This window comes from Musa acuminata, chromosome BXJ2-7 (genome assembly GCF_036884655.1).
Source record: "Musa acuminata AAA Group cultivar baxijiao chromosome BXJ2-7, Cavendish_Baxijiao_AAA, whole genome shotgun sequence".
Classification (NCBI taxonomy): domain Eukaryota; kingdom Viridiplantae; phylum Streptophyta; class Magnoliopsida; order Zingiberales; family Musaceae; genus Musa; species Musa acuminata.
Genome location: NC_088344.1, coordinates 547,142 through 561,091, shown reverse-complemented (window position 1 = coordinate 561,091; position 13,950 = coordinate 547,142). Strand labels below are relative to the sequence as shown.

Genomic DNA, 13,950 nt, shown 5'->3' with positions numbered 1-13,950 from the left:
TTGGAGAACAGGTTTTCTGTAACTTTTTGGTGCAATCAAAAACACAAATAGTGAGAGAGAGAGAGAGAGAGAGAGAGAGAGAGTCTTGACTACAGAATGGTCCACCACAAGGCATATTCGAGAACAACATAATCTAAATAAGATGTAGACAGGAAGAAAAACAACATTTGCATGATTAGGTGCAGACCGGACCAACTGAAGAACCGGACACTCAACCAAACTGTTCCAATCATTTATTTTATTATTGTAAATATTTATATATTTTTTTCTCTATGGTATTTAAGTCCAAAGTCTCTTCGCCGTAAGAATGAAAGATATGGACATCCTATCAGACTCGTTACTCTCTCATCTTCTTGTCATCCTTTATCAACCTTGTACTATATTTTAATGTTATCTATATATTTTATATTTTTAGCATAACGTATAAAAAAAATCTTTTTTTCAAATGAGAACACATCAAGCACTCAATAATTGAGCTCAAAAGGTTGCCTCCTTTTTGCACCACCCCCACCTTCGTCTTCTCTCCAAACAAGGAGATCCCATGCGTTCTACCTGCCTCAACTTAGCCCTGAAAAGCCTCACGGAAATCTATGGCTACGAACACTGAAGTCATACACCCTACGAATGCAAGGAACAGACTACTTATATATCTGCTATATTATTGTTCTTTTTATAGGGTAAAAACAAAGGTGCATGCGTTCGTTTCCATGCCAATCTGCCGCCTCGAAGGTTGGAGCAGAATAAGTAATTAATTTTGTAGGGTGCAAAGCTCAATGTTCTTGCAGTTGTCGTTGGACTTTAGGTAAAGTTAATGTCACTGCACGAACACGTCCGGTACTACCCTTGTCCTGCACTGCACTTTACTTGACTAACATACATCGATACCTTAGCTCAATATCTTTGTAGACGGTAGATGTTTTGTTCTTGGGAGCATCTGCAGCAGCCTGGGATTTTCCGATCTTATTTATTTGTGTTCATGAGGATTAACATGAGTGTTTTCATGAACTGTTGTGGTGGAAACCACAGATGTATCTATCATTATAATCCCAAGCTTTAGTTGCCTTTTGATGGTGATCCATGCATGTCTTTCTATTAAAATCCTAGGCATCATTATTTAAGGCAAGAGGGAACAGACCCTTTGCTATTTCAAATTTCCAACAAGTATGATACTCTGGTTTGTCTTTTTGGTTTCTTTTATTTTAATTCTGTATAATTTCCAACAAGTGGTTTATGTGGTAATAATAAGTTGATAAGTTCACCAATGAACATATTAAAGAATACAAAATAAAAAATATATATTAGAGTATAAATAAAGTTGAACTTTGGCCCAAACCCTTTGATGATTATTTTTACTATTCTTTTATAGAGGTATAAAAATATTATAACTTTGAAAAAACACATAAGATGTAACTCTATACACTTTCCTCTAGTAAAACTCTGGTATGTAAGAAAATGTATATATAATTACGATTATGAATAAATAAAATATTCATTCATGCATGATCATTAATGTGCAAATCTACAAAGGTATATTACATATGATCCGTAACTTAGCTCAACATCTAATTCACACTTCATCTTTTTCATATGAATATTTACTTCATTAAATGAGATTAATTTTTTTGAAAAGACATGTCATTAAGCCCACAATTTGCTTATTTTGTTTTAATTAATTATTTATTTAAAGAAAAAATTTAAGCTTTTGTGAGGGATTATTGGAACCTAAGGTGGAAAAAACTTAATTGTTTCTTTAGTCCCACATTGCCAATTTAGAATTTTCTTACCGTACTCTCCCCTATATATTAACCAAACTCGATAGGCTAAAGTAAAGGATTGAAGATTATGTTTCCTTTTTTTTTTATCTCCTACCAAATTTAAATTATCTTTATTTTTAGTATCCCTGCGTTCGTGGGTATAGGAGGGGACAGCTCCCGATCGAGATTTAGTCTTAGAAACGGCATGTAACTTTCTTCCAAATTTTTATTTAGTTTTTTTTTTTTATTTTAATCATGTTAGTTTTTTAAATTCTGCTCTAACAGATACAATTAACGCAAGATTTTTTGAGCTTTCCTTGGGTCTTTGTAAACTTTATTTTAGTCTTTTCATTTGAATTATGTTAGTGTTTTATTATTATTGTTATTATTATTATTATTATTATTATTATTATTTATTATTATTATTATCAAAAACTCAATTCTAAAATCTATACCGCTGACACTAATGAAAAGAAAACAAAAAAAAAGGAGTTTTGATGAGTTGGAGGTGCAGTCTTCAAAACCACCTCTTTCTGCATTTCTGAAGTTGCAAAATTAAGAAACGTAGGTTTTTGTTTTTATCAAGAAAAATTGAATAATATGACTCACAATATAATGTGTCCAATGATGGGATCGGATGAACCGAGGAACATGTGGCAAGGTCAGCAATTAAGTTGTTCATTAGGCTTTCTTATTTCTTTTTATATTCAACGGATGCATCGTGGATATATCGTTTCACTTCTACCCACGTGTTCCTTTGGGTTGGTTGTGTTGCATGTGTTAGTCTACTAGTATACTTTATTCGTATCACAAGTAAATATACCGGTTCAAATTTAGGATCCCTTTATATTTTTTATTTATATACTAATATATCTAAATAATAATAATAATAATAATAATAATAATAATAATAATAATAATAATAATAATAATAATAATAATAGAATAATCACCGACCAAAGTTAATAGAAGATACACCCACATGTAAATAGAATGATTTTTTTTTTTTTGGCTTAGCACATGCAACGCAATCCCACTCCACCAGCGTCAAGGAACACATAGGTAGGAGTTGAAACGATACACCGACAATGCATCCGTCGAATCAGATAATTCAATTTTCGATTTTTAACCATGGCCAATAAATAAGGGAGCCTAATGACCCATTTAATTTCTAACCTTGCCACACGTTCCGCAGTTCCTCCAACCCCCATCATCAGATACATTATAGATAAAAGAGAAAAACTACGGTTTCATGATAAATAAGATATGATTTATATGAAGGGCTCATCTTGATGCTTTAAGAGTCACACGTATCCGAGATCCACAGAGCCATGATGATGCACATCGTCCGACTTGGTAATGGGCCTCAGTTTCGATGACTCGGCCCATTAATCCCTACCGATTTATATTGCATGTCAAGGCCTTAATTGGCTTCAACGTTGTACATCATATGAAGAGGATCCTTGGTCTGATCTGGACGGTCCAGATTTGTATTCTTTCCAGGTCGGATCGTATCCTCAATCTTGAAGCGACGTAGCTTGCGCCGCCACTTACCGCGCTCCGCTTTCGGTTCTCTCGGCCCTTTCTAAAGCCCTAAACGCTCGCCGCCTCAGTCGCAGTGCTCGCACGCCATCTCTCTCCCGTTGCTACGAATGGCGTGGCGCGGATCGATCTCGAGATCGATGCTTGCCGCTGCGCGGTCCTCGTCCCCCCGATCGCCGCCTCCGGTAGCCCGCCTCCGCCCTGCGCTTGTTTCCGGTCCCCGCGTCCAGCGCCACCGCCTCTCCTTCGGCCCTCCCAGGTAAGAACCTCAAACTTAAGAGCCTTTAATTTTCACGGTTATTTTTCCTTCTTTTTTTTTTTAATCTCCTTGGTTCGTGCATTGCTTCGTAGATCTCTTGGAGCATTAGGATGCGCGCAGTCCTTCCTTCCGCTTTACAGCGTGGTGGCCGCTCCGTGCCTCACCTCTCACCTGTCGGTCAGCGCGAGAGCGTGCTGTGAGCTCTCTCAGGGTACCTTCTGTCGCACTTGTCAAGATCGCTAGTTAGTCCTCTCGCTGTGAAGTTCTTATTGGAAAAATGCTACTTTTTTCGCTTTAGATTGATCGATGCATCATAGGATCCGTGGTTCGATGACTAGGGTTTTAATTGTTTTTTGTTGATTCTTTATCGTGCATGTTTCTTTCCGCTATTTGGATTTCGAGATCCGGTTGATATAAGAAAATTGGAATTGGGATTTGATAGGGAAAAATGGAAAAGATGGTTGATGAAGAGACAGGGCGTCGTTCAGTGGGAAGCACTGTTTAAGCTGATGTAGGTTTCTTCTTTCCCCAGTTGATCTTCCCGTAGTGAATTAATAAATAGGAGAGCTATATTGGAGAGGAAAGATATCAAATTGAAGAATTTGATGAATACGAAAACCTCAATGTTATATAACATAGGTCAAAATATGTTTTTAACGATAGTGTATGTATTACAAAATAGTGCTTTGAAATCTAATGTAACAGTTAGGTTTTGCCTATTTCTTTATATAGGCAATATTTGTTCTGACTCCATTTTGAATATGAAGGGATGACTCATTAATTCTTCTTTAATGCATCGCATTTAGTTAGTTACGATTTGGTGACCTATGAAACATTTTTTACAGTTTATACAGTTAATGAAATTAGCTACTGTTTTCTTTCAAGATCCCTCCTACATCTTTTGATATGATGTCTCCTAAGTCAACTTAAGCTTGCTCATTGTCATCGTGCATCTGTTAATGCCTTTAAGATGGGTTTCATTAGAGTCAGAATGCTTATGTCTTTCCTCTGTTAAAACTCTTTTTTGGTTGTTTCAGATGGTTTTGGATGCAAATCTACCCAATCAGTCTGGTGACAATCTTTGAACATTAGGACCGAAAGATCAATTTGACAAAAATTTGCAAGGATAGTGCTACGATGTTGGGAAACAAGGAAATAGTGTGTACACAAGATACTTTCATAGGATATAGGACGTAGTAGGGGAATATGATAACCGAGAACACATAAGGGAAGCTTAGATCGCAGGGAATGCAATGAGGACATTAGTATTATGTGAGAAGAGATAACAGCTACTCTCAGAAAAAAAAACTTGATCTGTGACCATCAAATTCAGTTATATCACGTTTTCACAGTCAGAAAAACCACTTTATCAAATTCAGTTATATCCATAAGGTTACTGTATGGAAAAAGTGCATTTCTATGATTGACATGAATGTTTGAGAAGAAAATCGTAGACCAATCTAATTAAAATATAAACACAGCACTTTATTTTTACTAGCAAGATGGATCCTACGAAACATCTTGTATTTGTGTTAAAGCCATGAAATAGTTGACAATCACGAGAGTTGAAACAAATTAGAATTCTCAATTCTCTACGATGTCTAACCGGAAGAAAAAGAATCCGTGGGCTTGAGAGCAATCCGGCTAATTCAATTCTCCTACTGAGTGGTAGTCCACAACTTGTGATGAGTGCTTGTGGTCCATTACTTAAAATTGAATTGAATAACCAGAATTCGGATCCTGGGCTTAGCGCCGGACCAAGAATTCGAATTCATTTTTCTCAGGAGCTTGCCCCTGAAGTGCAGATCATGAATGCTTGTCGTTTTAGATTGCATTTATGCCTTCAATCCGAGGATTAATCTTCTTCATATTATTTTGTCTCCGGTGAAATGATATTAACTGTTACATTCTTGCATAAAACTAGTCTTTAGGCATTATTATGGTCCAATTGGTCCCTGAAAACATGTTACATTATAATTTTTTGCAGGTACTTGAAGAAATAAGGATCAATTGCATGGATGGTAAATGGATGACTCTTGGTACGTGTAGAACAAGAACCTGCTTAAGGATTGACTGGAAGATCAGGAGATACTGCAAGTGCTTTTTGATTGTTTCACCAGTTTTGAGTTTTATTTTCCAGGAGTTCAAGAATAAGTGTCACTTGTGCTTCTGGTAGACAATCCTCTGGGATTATTATGTCATGTTCATTCCACTCGGGTTTTCAGTGGCTGCTTTCATCATCTGTTATTAAAATGTCTGAATGTGTATGCTGCCTCCTCCCCCAAGTACCTTTGTCAACTGCTAACCATGTCACGAGACAGTGTTGCCTTCGTCCTGTCCGCCCCAGCCGGCAAGATCTGACATTGTGAAGGTCATCATCACCAGTTGACATCGGAGTAGTATTCACGGACACTTATTATTATTATTTTTTTATCTTCTCTGAAAACCAGTCTTTGCAACAACATTTTCTGAAACAGCAATTACATGCACTTTCCCCAAAATTCTTCCTCGTTGATGTTTGGTAGCATCGTCCATTCACCCGATCAAGAGGTGTCCCTTTTGCTTTAATGTTTCTTTTATTCATTTGCATGACAACAATAGCAGGTTTATTTATGTATGAATCAATCAAGGAAGCTGTTGAGTTTTGTTCAATATATAGTTCTAAGTTTCCGATTGTGAAGGCCCATAAAGAAGTCCAAACTTGATGGAGATTAGTGTTTGCCTTGATCAATTATCTTAGCCGTTCATATCATAACAATTAATTAATTAATATCAAAACCGATCTAGTATTATTGCTTGGCATGACGAAGGATTCATGTGAGAAAAAACTATCGGAAGAATACGATAATCTATCCAAGTTAGAAAGAAGACTTGTTAAATATATTTTGTTCAAAAAGATCCGAGCTTTTGATCTCTAATAATGGAGCAAATGGTCTCAACCACTAATCATACGAAATAATATTTGTTTGCATCGAATGAAATAATTTGTTTCCTGTGGGTGCAGTAATGGATTATTACCATGAGCTTTCCACTCCGAATGCTCATGTTTTGCATTGCTCTAAGTCGTAGATCTAAGATGACGACAGTGATGAACTTGGTGCGGAATGCCTTTTATATGCTGACTTGAGCAAATCTAAATGTACTTTGCATACTCTCGAAAAGAAAAAGTGTGACATCCAAGAATAAATGAAGGAGTCAGCATCATGATCACACACCAGCCTTTGAACTGAATTTGATAATGGCAACATCCAAGTTTCCAACTCGGCAATATTTTTTTTGCAAGATGATGTCAGTTTAACAAACGCATCCCATAGAGGATGAGGAAGAGAAGGAGAAAGAAAGAAAGGTTATTCCAATACAGAAAACAACTAAAGAAAGAGAAAGAAGAGAGAGAAAACAAGCTTGAAGGTGAAGCAAGCCAGTTATACCAGTACAGAAAACAATCTTGAAGTTTGTGTGCGGATCTGACTGCTTGTCCTTCAAGGATCGATGGCTTTTGCCTGCTCCAAAAGCCGAACGGTGCTTCACAAGTCAAAAAGCAAATGAATCACAACTCCACTGTCACACAAGATCGTGCATGGCCTACCTACCCGTCACCAACATTTCTCGAGTTGCAGTCTCTGTATACTCTAACCTTATCGACTGTCTTTTAGGTCGAAGCATATTGGGTTTGTGGTTAGGCTACTTGATCATCCAGCCATGAGGGACTGATTTGTGCACACCGAAACTAGAGCAGTAGATTTTGTGAAGACATCATTTGAAGACTCGGATATCTGACACAAGGTGATTGATGGATGCACAACAATTATTACAGCTCAAAGAAGCTAATTTCTATCAGATTGGTGGGTGGGTATCAGTGTTTTTATGTAATCCTGCAGCTATTTCATGGTCAGACTCTCTGTCTCTCTCTGTTCGGCCTTGTCTTTGTCAAAGTCAAAGGAGAGGAATCTATGGCAGCAGCTGTGGTCGTCTGAGATGACAGATTTCCCCAAGGAGATGGTTAGTTGGGTTGTGCCCAGGAGTCATGAATGAATTGGAAGGACGGACCGTGTTCCAAGTCTTGAAAGGTACAAGACGCCTATAAACAACATGGAAAGTGAGGCTTTGGATTCTTTTGATCAGGGACGGACATGCCTAAGCAAGCACCAAGTCTCTTGAGATCAAGCTTTTCTGAGGATTACACAAGAACATCAACTTTTGCAGAGACCCCCCACTCTAAACGACATGACGGAAAAAGCTGATGTTGAGGTTATTTGGCTGTAAGTCTCTATCTTGAAGGATATCTCATGGCACAAGATTAATTTGTGAGCCAAACTGATGGAAACATTATTTTGATGAACAATCGATTCCATCTTTCCATGCCAGAGCATCTCTAGTGATTAAAAACAAAAAAAGAAAAAACCCCATCGCTCCTTTGGCAGATGTAATCAACCTAATCATCCATGGAATGAATCCACACGCACCAGTCTGTGAATGGGGGTACCTTTCTGTCCCTTCAAGCTGTTTATTCCTTAATCTTCAACCAGGTGTGTCGCTTGGTTTAGAATCCAGCAACCAAAGTAAACGATAAAATATCCAATGGGATTCCCTGTTGTTGTTGTTGCTGCTGTGTTCGAGCAGGCTGTGCTTTTAACATGTCCTTCTCATCTTGGACAGATTTTAATATTCCTCTCTGGACGAGGGGAACCAACCAGTACGCAGAATCTAGCATTTTACGAGCAAAGAATCCTGTCCCCTCACAGGTCATGCCAACTTCATCCTTCCCATGAACTCGCCGTATGTTCTTTGGGTGCAGCGAAAGCCATATGTTCGACATGTAACGCGACGATGGACTCTGCAACGCTTGTGCCGCCATTGTTGACCACAATGGTAAACAAGTGCTACTCCAGAAACACAAAAGCCAACATAGGATTCTGGCACCACATATAAGCAAGATTGCTATGGAGCCTCGTTTGACTCTGATTATGATCCGCGTTTGTGCCAGAATGGAAGTAGGAAAAATGATGTCTACTTCTCTTGGATGTGGTGGAACGAGGAAAAGGGCAGGAGAGGATAGGGTGGAAATGTTCTCAGACACATTAATATCTGATATAGATTTGCTTGATCTTGTGTTGCCAAATGGGCCCGCCCAGTCCTCCTCCTGTGGACGGACACTGGAAAAGTTTCTGCTTTTACACTGATGATAAATTGACTGAGACTTGCATATATTTGCAGTAATTAAGTTGACTTTGTAGAATCATGTAAAAAAAAATTTTCACTGTGATTTATTTTCTTGAGAGTAGATTTAGTTATTCTTTAATATTGCAAATCATGAAGAAGCCCTCTGTATTTGCCATTTGCATTGTGAGAAAAATCTGAAAAAGTGTCTTATTAGTTCCCTCAAATTTCTTGCACTACTCTTTAATTAATGTTAGTTGTATTCAGGATTCAAGAGAAATGATGATGCATGATCATAGTATATTTGTGATTCATGGACACAAATCAGGTTTAGTTCAGTGGCAAACTTGCTCATAGAAGAGGTTTACAACTTCATACATACACATTTCAACTGTGTCCCCATCATCTCAAGCCATCAAGCGGCAAACAAACAATAAGCCTTGTGGATTGGATCGTTGCTGGAGTACGATGGATGGTGAGACCATACAAATCTTTCCTTGGAAGTATTCCCAAGGCACAGATTCCATACTTTGTATCAAAATAAGAATACTTTAGGGTAGCAGTGGATCAAAGTTGGCATAGAATACACAATTCAGTCTTCTATAGAAACCAAGTATGAGAAACTCAAAAGGCCACTCTTTCCAAGGAAGAAGAAGACTCCCTTCCTTCTGCCTTGTGATGATCCCACAGCACAGCACAGCACACGGTATGGTCACTGTTGTCCCAATCTAATGGTCCAACATTACACCTGGAATCACATGAAAGATGACAAGCATGCAAACCAGGGAATCTGAGCACATCTTCGTGGGGTGGTTGCTTGGGTATCTCGTGTTCTTATCTCTCTACTCCATTCCGTGCAATGCTTTCTCCTTTCCTAACCACTGCTTCAGGTTTTGTGGGGGCTGGCTGGAATCTAATTCAGCATCCAATGCCCAATCATTAACTCAGACATGTCTCACACGATAGATTGCAGAAATCTTTTGTCCTCCTCACCCACGAGAAACTTCCACAGTATCCGGTCGGTGCCTTGCGAGGATAAGAGTATGCCTTTGCAGATTAGTCAGTGCAGGCTGTAAACTTAGCTTGCAGTTCTACTAAATCTCTGATTAAGAAAAGCGGATTCGATAGTTTACAAGGACAACGATCAAAGTCATGCAGAAGTGGAAATTCTTTATTTCTCCTTCAACCACCTAATCCATGGAATCAAAACGCCTCCTCTTTATATACGTGTATGTTTTTTCTTTGTGAATCTTTTGGTCCTGAATCACATTGAATTGGCTTTTGAGAAAGGGAGGGGTGTTTGTCCGGCCCTTGTGATGCCATGGAATCTCTCTCTCTCTCTCTCTCTCTCTCTCTGTGCCTACCCTAAATTGCATTCAGAAGAAAGGTTCTTGGATGTGACCTTTCATGTTCCCCAAGGGTATCAACAAGATGATGAGCTAACAGGAAGCCACAAAATGTTATCCACTTCATGATCCTCCAATGCCCTCGACGGCAGGGATTGATTCTGATCTCCATTAGATTTGCTCACGTGGGAATAAGCTTGTCTTGTTCCAAGATTCTCATACGAAGTATCTATCCAATGAGAAAAAAAGAAAAAGAAAAAGAAAAAGAAAAAAAAAGAAAAATGGCTACATGCGGTGAAAGTAAGACATATGTGCAGCCAAGGGATGATAGAGTCCCAATTTTTTCCTTTCCTTTTTCTTCCCTCCACGTATCGAGCTCTGGATGGAATTGTAAGTTTTGGTCGGTCAAAAGAACGTGGATGCCTCGTCTAAGGATTCAGTGCGCTGTTGCATCTTGCAACGTGCCAAACACCAGATCCCAAATTCCCACCGACGAATGCTTTGGAGTACGGGTACGCGATTACGGCTGCAGTAGGATGATGAGCCATGGTATTTAGCATGGTTGATGATAAATACCAACATCTCTCTTTTTGTGATGCAATTACGTACGGCAGGAAAGATTGCATCTCAGCCGTTGAAGGAAGGTTCCTTTCTTCTGAAGACCATGCATTGCATGAGATGATACGAAATTACTTGGGATCTTTATAGTTAGTTTCTGATGCCCACAACCAATCATAATCATAAAACTGGCAATAATTAATTTGTTGTATAGTCCAAAATTAATGATTTTTTTATCATCTTAATTACATAATTTAATATTGATTTATTGTAACAATGACCTCTAGCAAGGATCTGGTGGTCTTTTTGACCACAACAAAACCATAAAAGACCACCGTGTGGGAGACGGTATCTCCATCCCGCCCGGTTCGGTCGCGTGGCGTCCAGATTCGCGACGAGTCGACCTCGCGAATCTCCGGTTCGCTCGAACCGGACCGATTCCCCTGTTCCCATCTTTCGCGTTGGGCTATATATAATCCTCGCCGCTCGTCTCCTCTCCTCTCCTCTCCTCTCCTCTCTGGCTTTGTGCTCGTCTGAAAGATCTCGGAGAAGATAACGAGGGGAAAGAAGTGGAGCGGCGGTGCTGGAGGAGATGGGGCTGGAGTTGAAGCTGTGCGCCCTGCGGATGGTGGGTGGCTTCGTGAAGGAGGCGTCGGCGATCGGGAGCGGGGACGGCGGGCGGGCTGCGAGGCTCGAGGAGTCTATCAAGAGCTTGGAGGAGGAGAAGAGAAAGGTCGAAGCTTTCAAACGCGAGCTCCCTCTCTGCATGCTTCTCCTCAGCGAGGGTCCGTTGGATGCCTCCTTTCTCCATCGTTTTCTTCTTCATCTTTTTTTTTTGGGGGGCTTACTGTCATGTAAAAATCCGATTTTTTTTACGATCTCTATGTCATTTCTTGTCGGTTGCAGTGATCGAGGGGTTGAATAAGGAGATCCAGCGATGCCGCGGCGACAGGTTCGGGTGTGCCTTCGAAGAATTCATACCCATGAAGAGTAAAGTTGAGGAGGATGGAAGGGTAAAAGCGGAAACGGATTGCAAAGATAAAAAGAACTGGATGAGCTCCGCCCAACTCTGGAGCGATAATCACAGCGACAACGATGATGATGACAAAGCCCACGCCAACATAATCTCCGAAGAGGTAAAAAAAAAAAGGAGGAATCTTTATGGTGAAAAAATGGGTTTTTGTGTATACCTTTGCGAGATCTTTGAAACGCGTCGCCTCTGTCTCTGATCGCACAAGGACGGAGGCTATCATCGCAACTTCTTCTCGGAATGCAAGAATCGCAACGGCGGGGGCGCATTTGTGCCTTTCAAACGTCTGTCGTCGTTTGCTGCGAGCTCCAAGGAAGAGGAGAAGCCTCCACCCGCTCTGCCGGACCTGTCGCTGCAGTCGCCTGCGATCGAGAACACCCCTGGCCTTGTAACCTGTGCTGCCGAGGATCACCGTGTCGGAGGATGTGGCTCTAAAGCCGTTGACGAAGCATCGGAGTCATCTCCGGCGACCGCCAACACCCACCTTAACGTGCAGCCACCGAGGAAGGCGAGGAGGTGCTGGTCGCAGGAGCTGCATCGTCGGTTCGTGCTCGCTATCCAACAGCTCGGCGGTGCTCAAGGTGAGCCGATCGCTGCTATTTGAATTCCTGTAGGAGTAAAGAAGAAGTTGCCTTTTGATGTTGAATCTGTAAAAGCTTGTGAGCTTTGTTGTTTTACCTTTTGATTCGAAGTGGATGGATGAAAAGAGTCGAAGAAATTTGGTTCAGTAGAAGTGGAATCAAAATATGGGTGCACGTTCTTTCTGATTGGAATTGAACTTTCTTGTTAAATCCTGGATGGAGAATAAGATCCATATTAGCAGGAAACACTTGTTTTACTTGGATTTGGCTCTTGTGTTTGTCGATGCAGTGGCTACTCCCAAGCAGATACGAGAACAGATGAAGGTGGATGGGCTCACCAACGACGAAGTGAAAAGCCATCTGCAGGTGAGTTCTGAATTCCGTGTGGATTGCCATACGGTTTCTTAATCCCAGTTTTCATCTGTTTGTTGTTAGATGGCTTTTATGTCATCTTCCGATTCTGCTATTTCAGAAGTATCGGCTGCACGCTCGAAGGGTGCACAATGCTTCAGCTACAGCGGACCGACCAGTCGTCGGAGAAGGCCTATGGATTCCTCAGAAGCAATACGCTGGTTCCTCACGGCGGAGTGCGTCACGATCTGGTTCTCCGCAAAGCCCGCTTCATTTGGCTGCCTCGGCTCACGCACTTTCAATTACTGCCGGAGATAGCTCGGAGGAGGATGGCAAATCAGAGAGCTGTAGCTGGAAATGAAGGAAATTTATGGGTACAGGCAGTTGATCTTCAAGTCGGAGAGGTGTAGTAATCTGAAGTGAGGCTTTTAGGTGGGTGGGTGCCTACGTGATGAGAAGAGATCGATTTGTAAAGAGAGAACAACAATTTTGCTGATACAACCGCCGGGAACGACCGCTGCTGCCTAGTAGTAGCAGCAGTAGTAGTAATACTAGGTTATATATATATATATATATACAAAAAAAGATGTGTAGCTTATGCTGACGAGAGGAGTATTATTGAAACTCCTCCTCTGGGATTATATGTTTCTTTCTTTTTTGTTCTTGCATTTCAATCTCTGGACATCGTGAGGGTTATCTTGGCACTGTTCGATCAAAGTGTCATTTCTTCTATGATAAAGTAGTTGTTCCTCTTTCTTTCTTCGACAACATGGGGAGTTCAAATTTGACATCTTTTTCTTACCATCCGGTGAGTAATCCGTCCGACACAGGATATATATGCAGGACACACGAAGGAACACTGGATAGATCATCGACCAACCACTGAGGCTCAGGGAATGACCAACAGTGTATCTATCATCTGAATCAGTGGTCCACTATGGACCTTGCTGGAACTCATCTTCAAATTCAATTGCTGGGGAGGTGGAGGGGGGGGGGGCTCGGTGCTCGCCTTCCTGCTTTGCCCACGTTTTGCTGTTTACGATCGAGAGCTTCATTCATCCATGAGTTCACTGTCCTGTTGTTGCTATTGTTTTGAGGGACCATCTTATCGTTCCGACTTCCTGTTGCTGCAACTCTGTCGTGCATTCATGAAGGTAGATTTCACCGGATCACTTGGAGATGCTGCTTTATTTTCCATACTGACCGGCATCAGAGTGTTAGGTGGGTGTTCGTAAATAGATGAGAGAGAGGCTTCCTCCTGTGAGAATGAATCCAAGTCCACCAAAAACCTCGGTTAGATGGATGCTTTGTTCTGTATCTCCATATCTAGAATCAAAATCCGAAAATCTAGCATAGCTGGATTATTTTCATC

At 40.7% G+C, this 13,950-nt stretch overlaps 2 protein-coding genes across 4 annotated transcripts; both read left to right on the top strand.

The window, feature by feature from the left end:
* The first annotated feature begins 3,230 nt into the window (after positions 1 to 3,230).
* LOC135585745 (uncharacterized) lies at positions 3,231 to 5,795 on the top strand. Of its 3 annotated transcripts, XM_018828655.2 has the most exons (4): positions 3,231 to 3,555; positions 3,648 to 3,766; positions 3,998 to 4,066; positions 5,543 to 5,795. In XM_018828655.2, the coding sequence occupies exons 1-3, from the start codon at positions 3,407 to 3,409 to the stop codon at positions 4,018 to 4,020; spliced, it is 291 nt and encodes a 96-aa protein (XP_018684200.2). In that variant the 5' UTR covers positions 3,231 to 3,406; the 3' UTR covers positions 4,021 to 4,066; positions 5,543 to 5,795. The 3 variants fall into 3 exon arrangements, with proteins under 3 accessions (XP_018684200.2, XP_064971788.1, XP_009408598.2); XM_065115716.1 differs by lacking the exon at positions 3,998 to 4,066 and having other exon boundaries at positions 3,648 to 3,770; positions 5,547 to 5,795; XM_009410323.3 differs by lacking the exon at positions 3,998 to 4,066 and having other exon boundaries at positions 3,648 to 3,797.
* A 5,337-nt stretch (positions 5,796 to 11,132) lies between these two features.
* Positions 11,133 to 13,334, top strand: LOC135616480 (transcription factor NIGTH1-like). The gene is made up of 5 exons (XM_065115715.1): positions 11,133 to 11,401; positions 11,523 to 11,752; positions 11,855 to 12,227; positions 12,517 to 12,593; positions 12,700 to 13,334. The coding sequence occupies exons 1-5, from the start codon at positions 11,209 to 11,211 to the stop codon at positions 12,937 to 12,939; spliced, it is 1,113 nt and encodes a 370-aa protein (XP_064971787.1). The 5' UTR covers positions 11,133 to 11,208; the 3' UTR covers positions 12,940 to 13,334.
* Positions 13,335 to 13,950: the final 616 nt, after the last annotated feature.

Bases quoted from the DNA above. Each gene is read 5' to 3' on its own strand.
- LOC135585745 (XM_009410323.3), top strand. From the start codon at position 3,407: ATGGCGTGGCGCGGATCGATCTCGAGATCGATGCTTGCCGCTGCGCGG. The intron at 3,556-3,647 runs GTAAGAACCTCA...ATTGCTTCGTAG, and splicing joins CTCTCCTTCGGCCCTCCCAG to ATCTCTTGGAGCATTAGGAT.
- LOC135616480 (XM_065115715.1), top strand. From the start codon at position 11,209: ATGGGGCTGGAGTTGAAGCTGTGCGCCCTGCGGATGGTGGGTGGCTTC. The intron at 11,753-11,854 runs GTAAAAAAAAAA...TGATCGCACAAG, and splicing joins CCAACATAATCTCCGAAGAG to GACGGAGGCTATCATCGCAA. The intron at 12,228-12,516 runs GTGAGCCGATCG...TTGTCGATGCAG, and splicing joins ACAGCTCGGCGGTGCTCAAG to TGGCTACTCCCAAGCAGATA.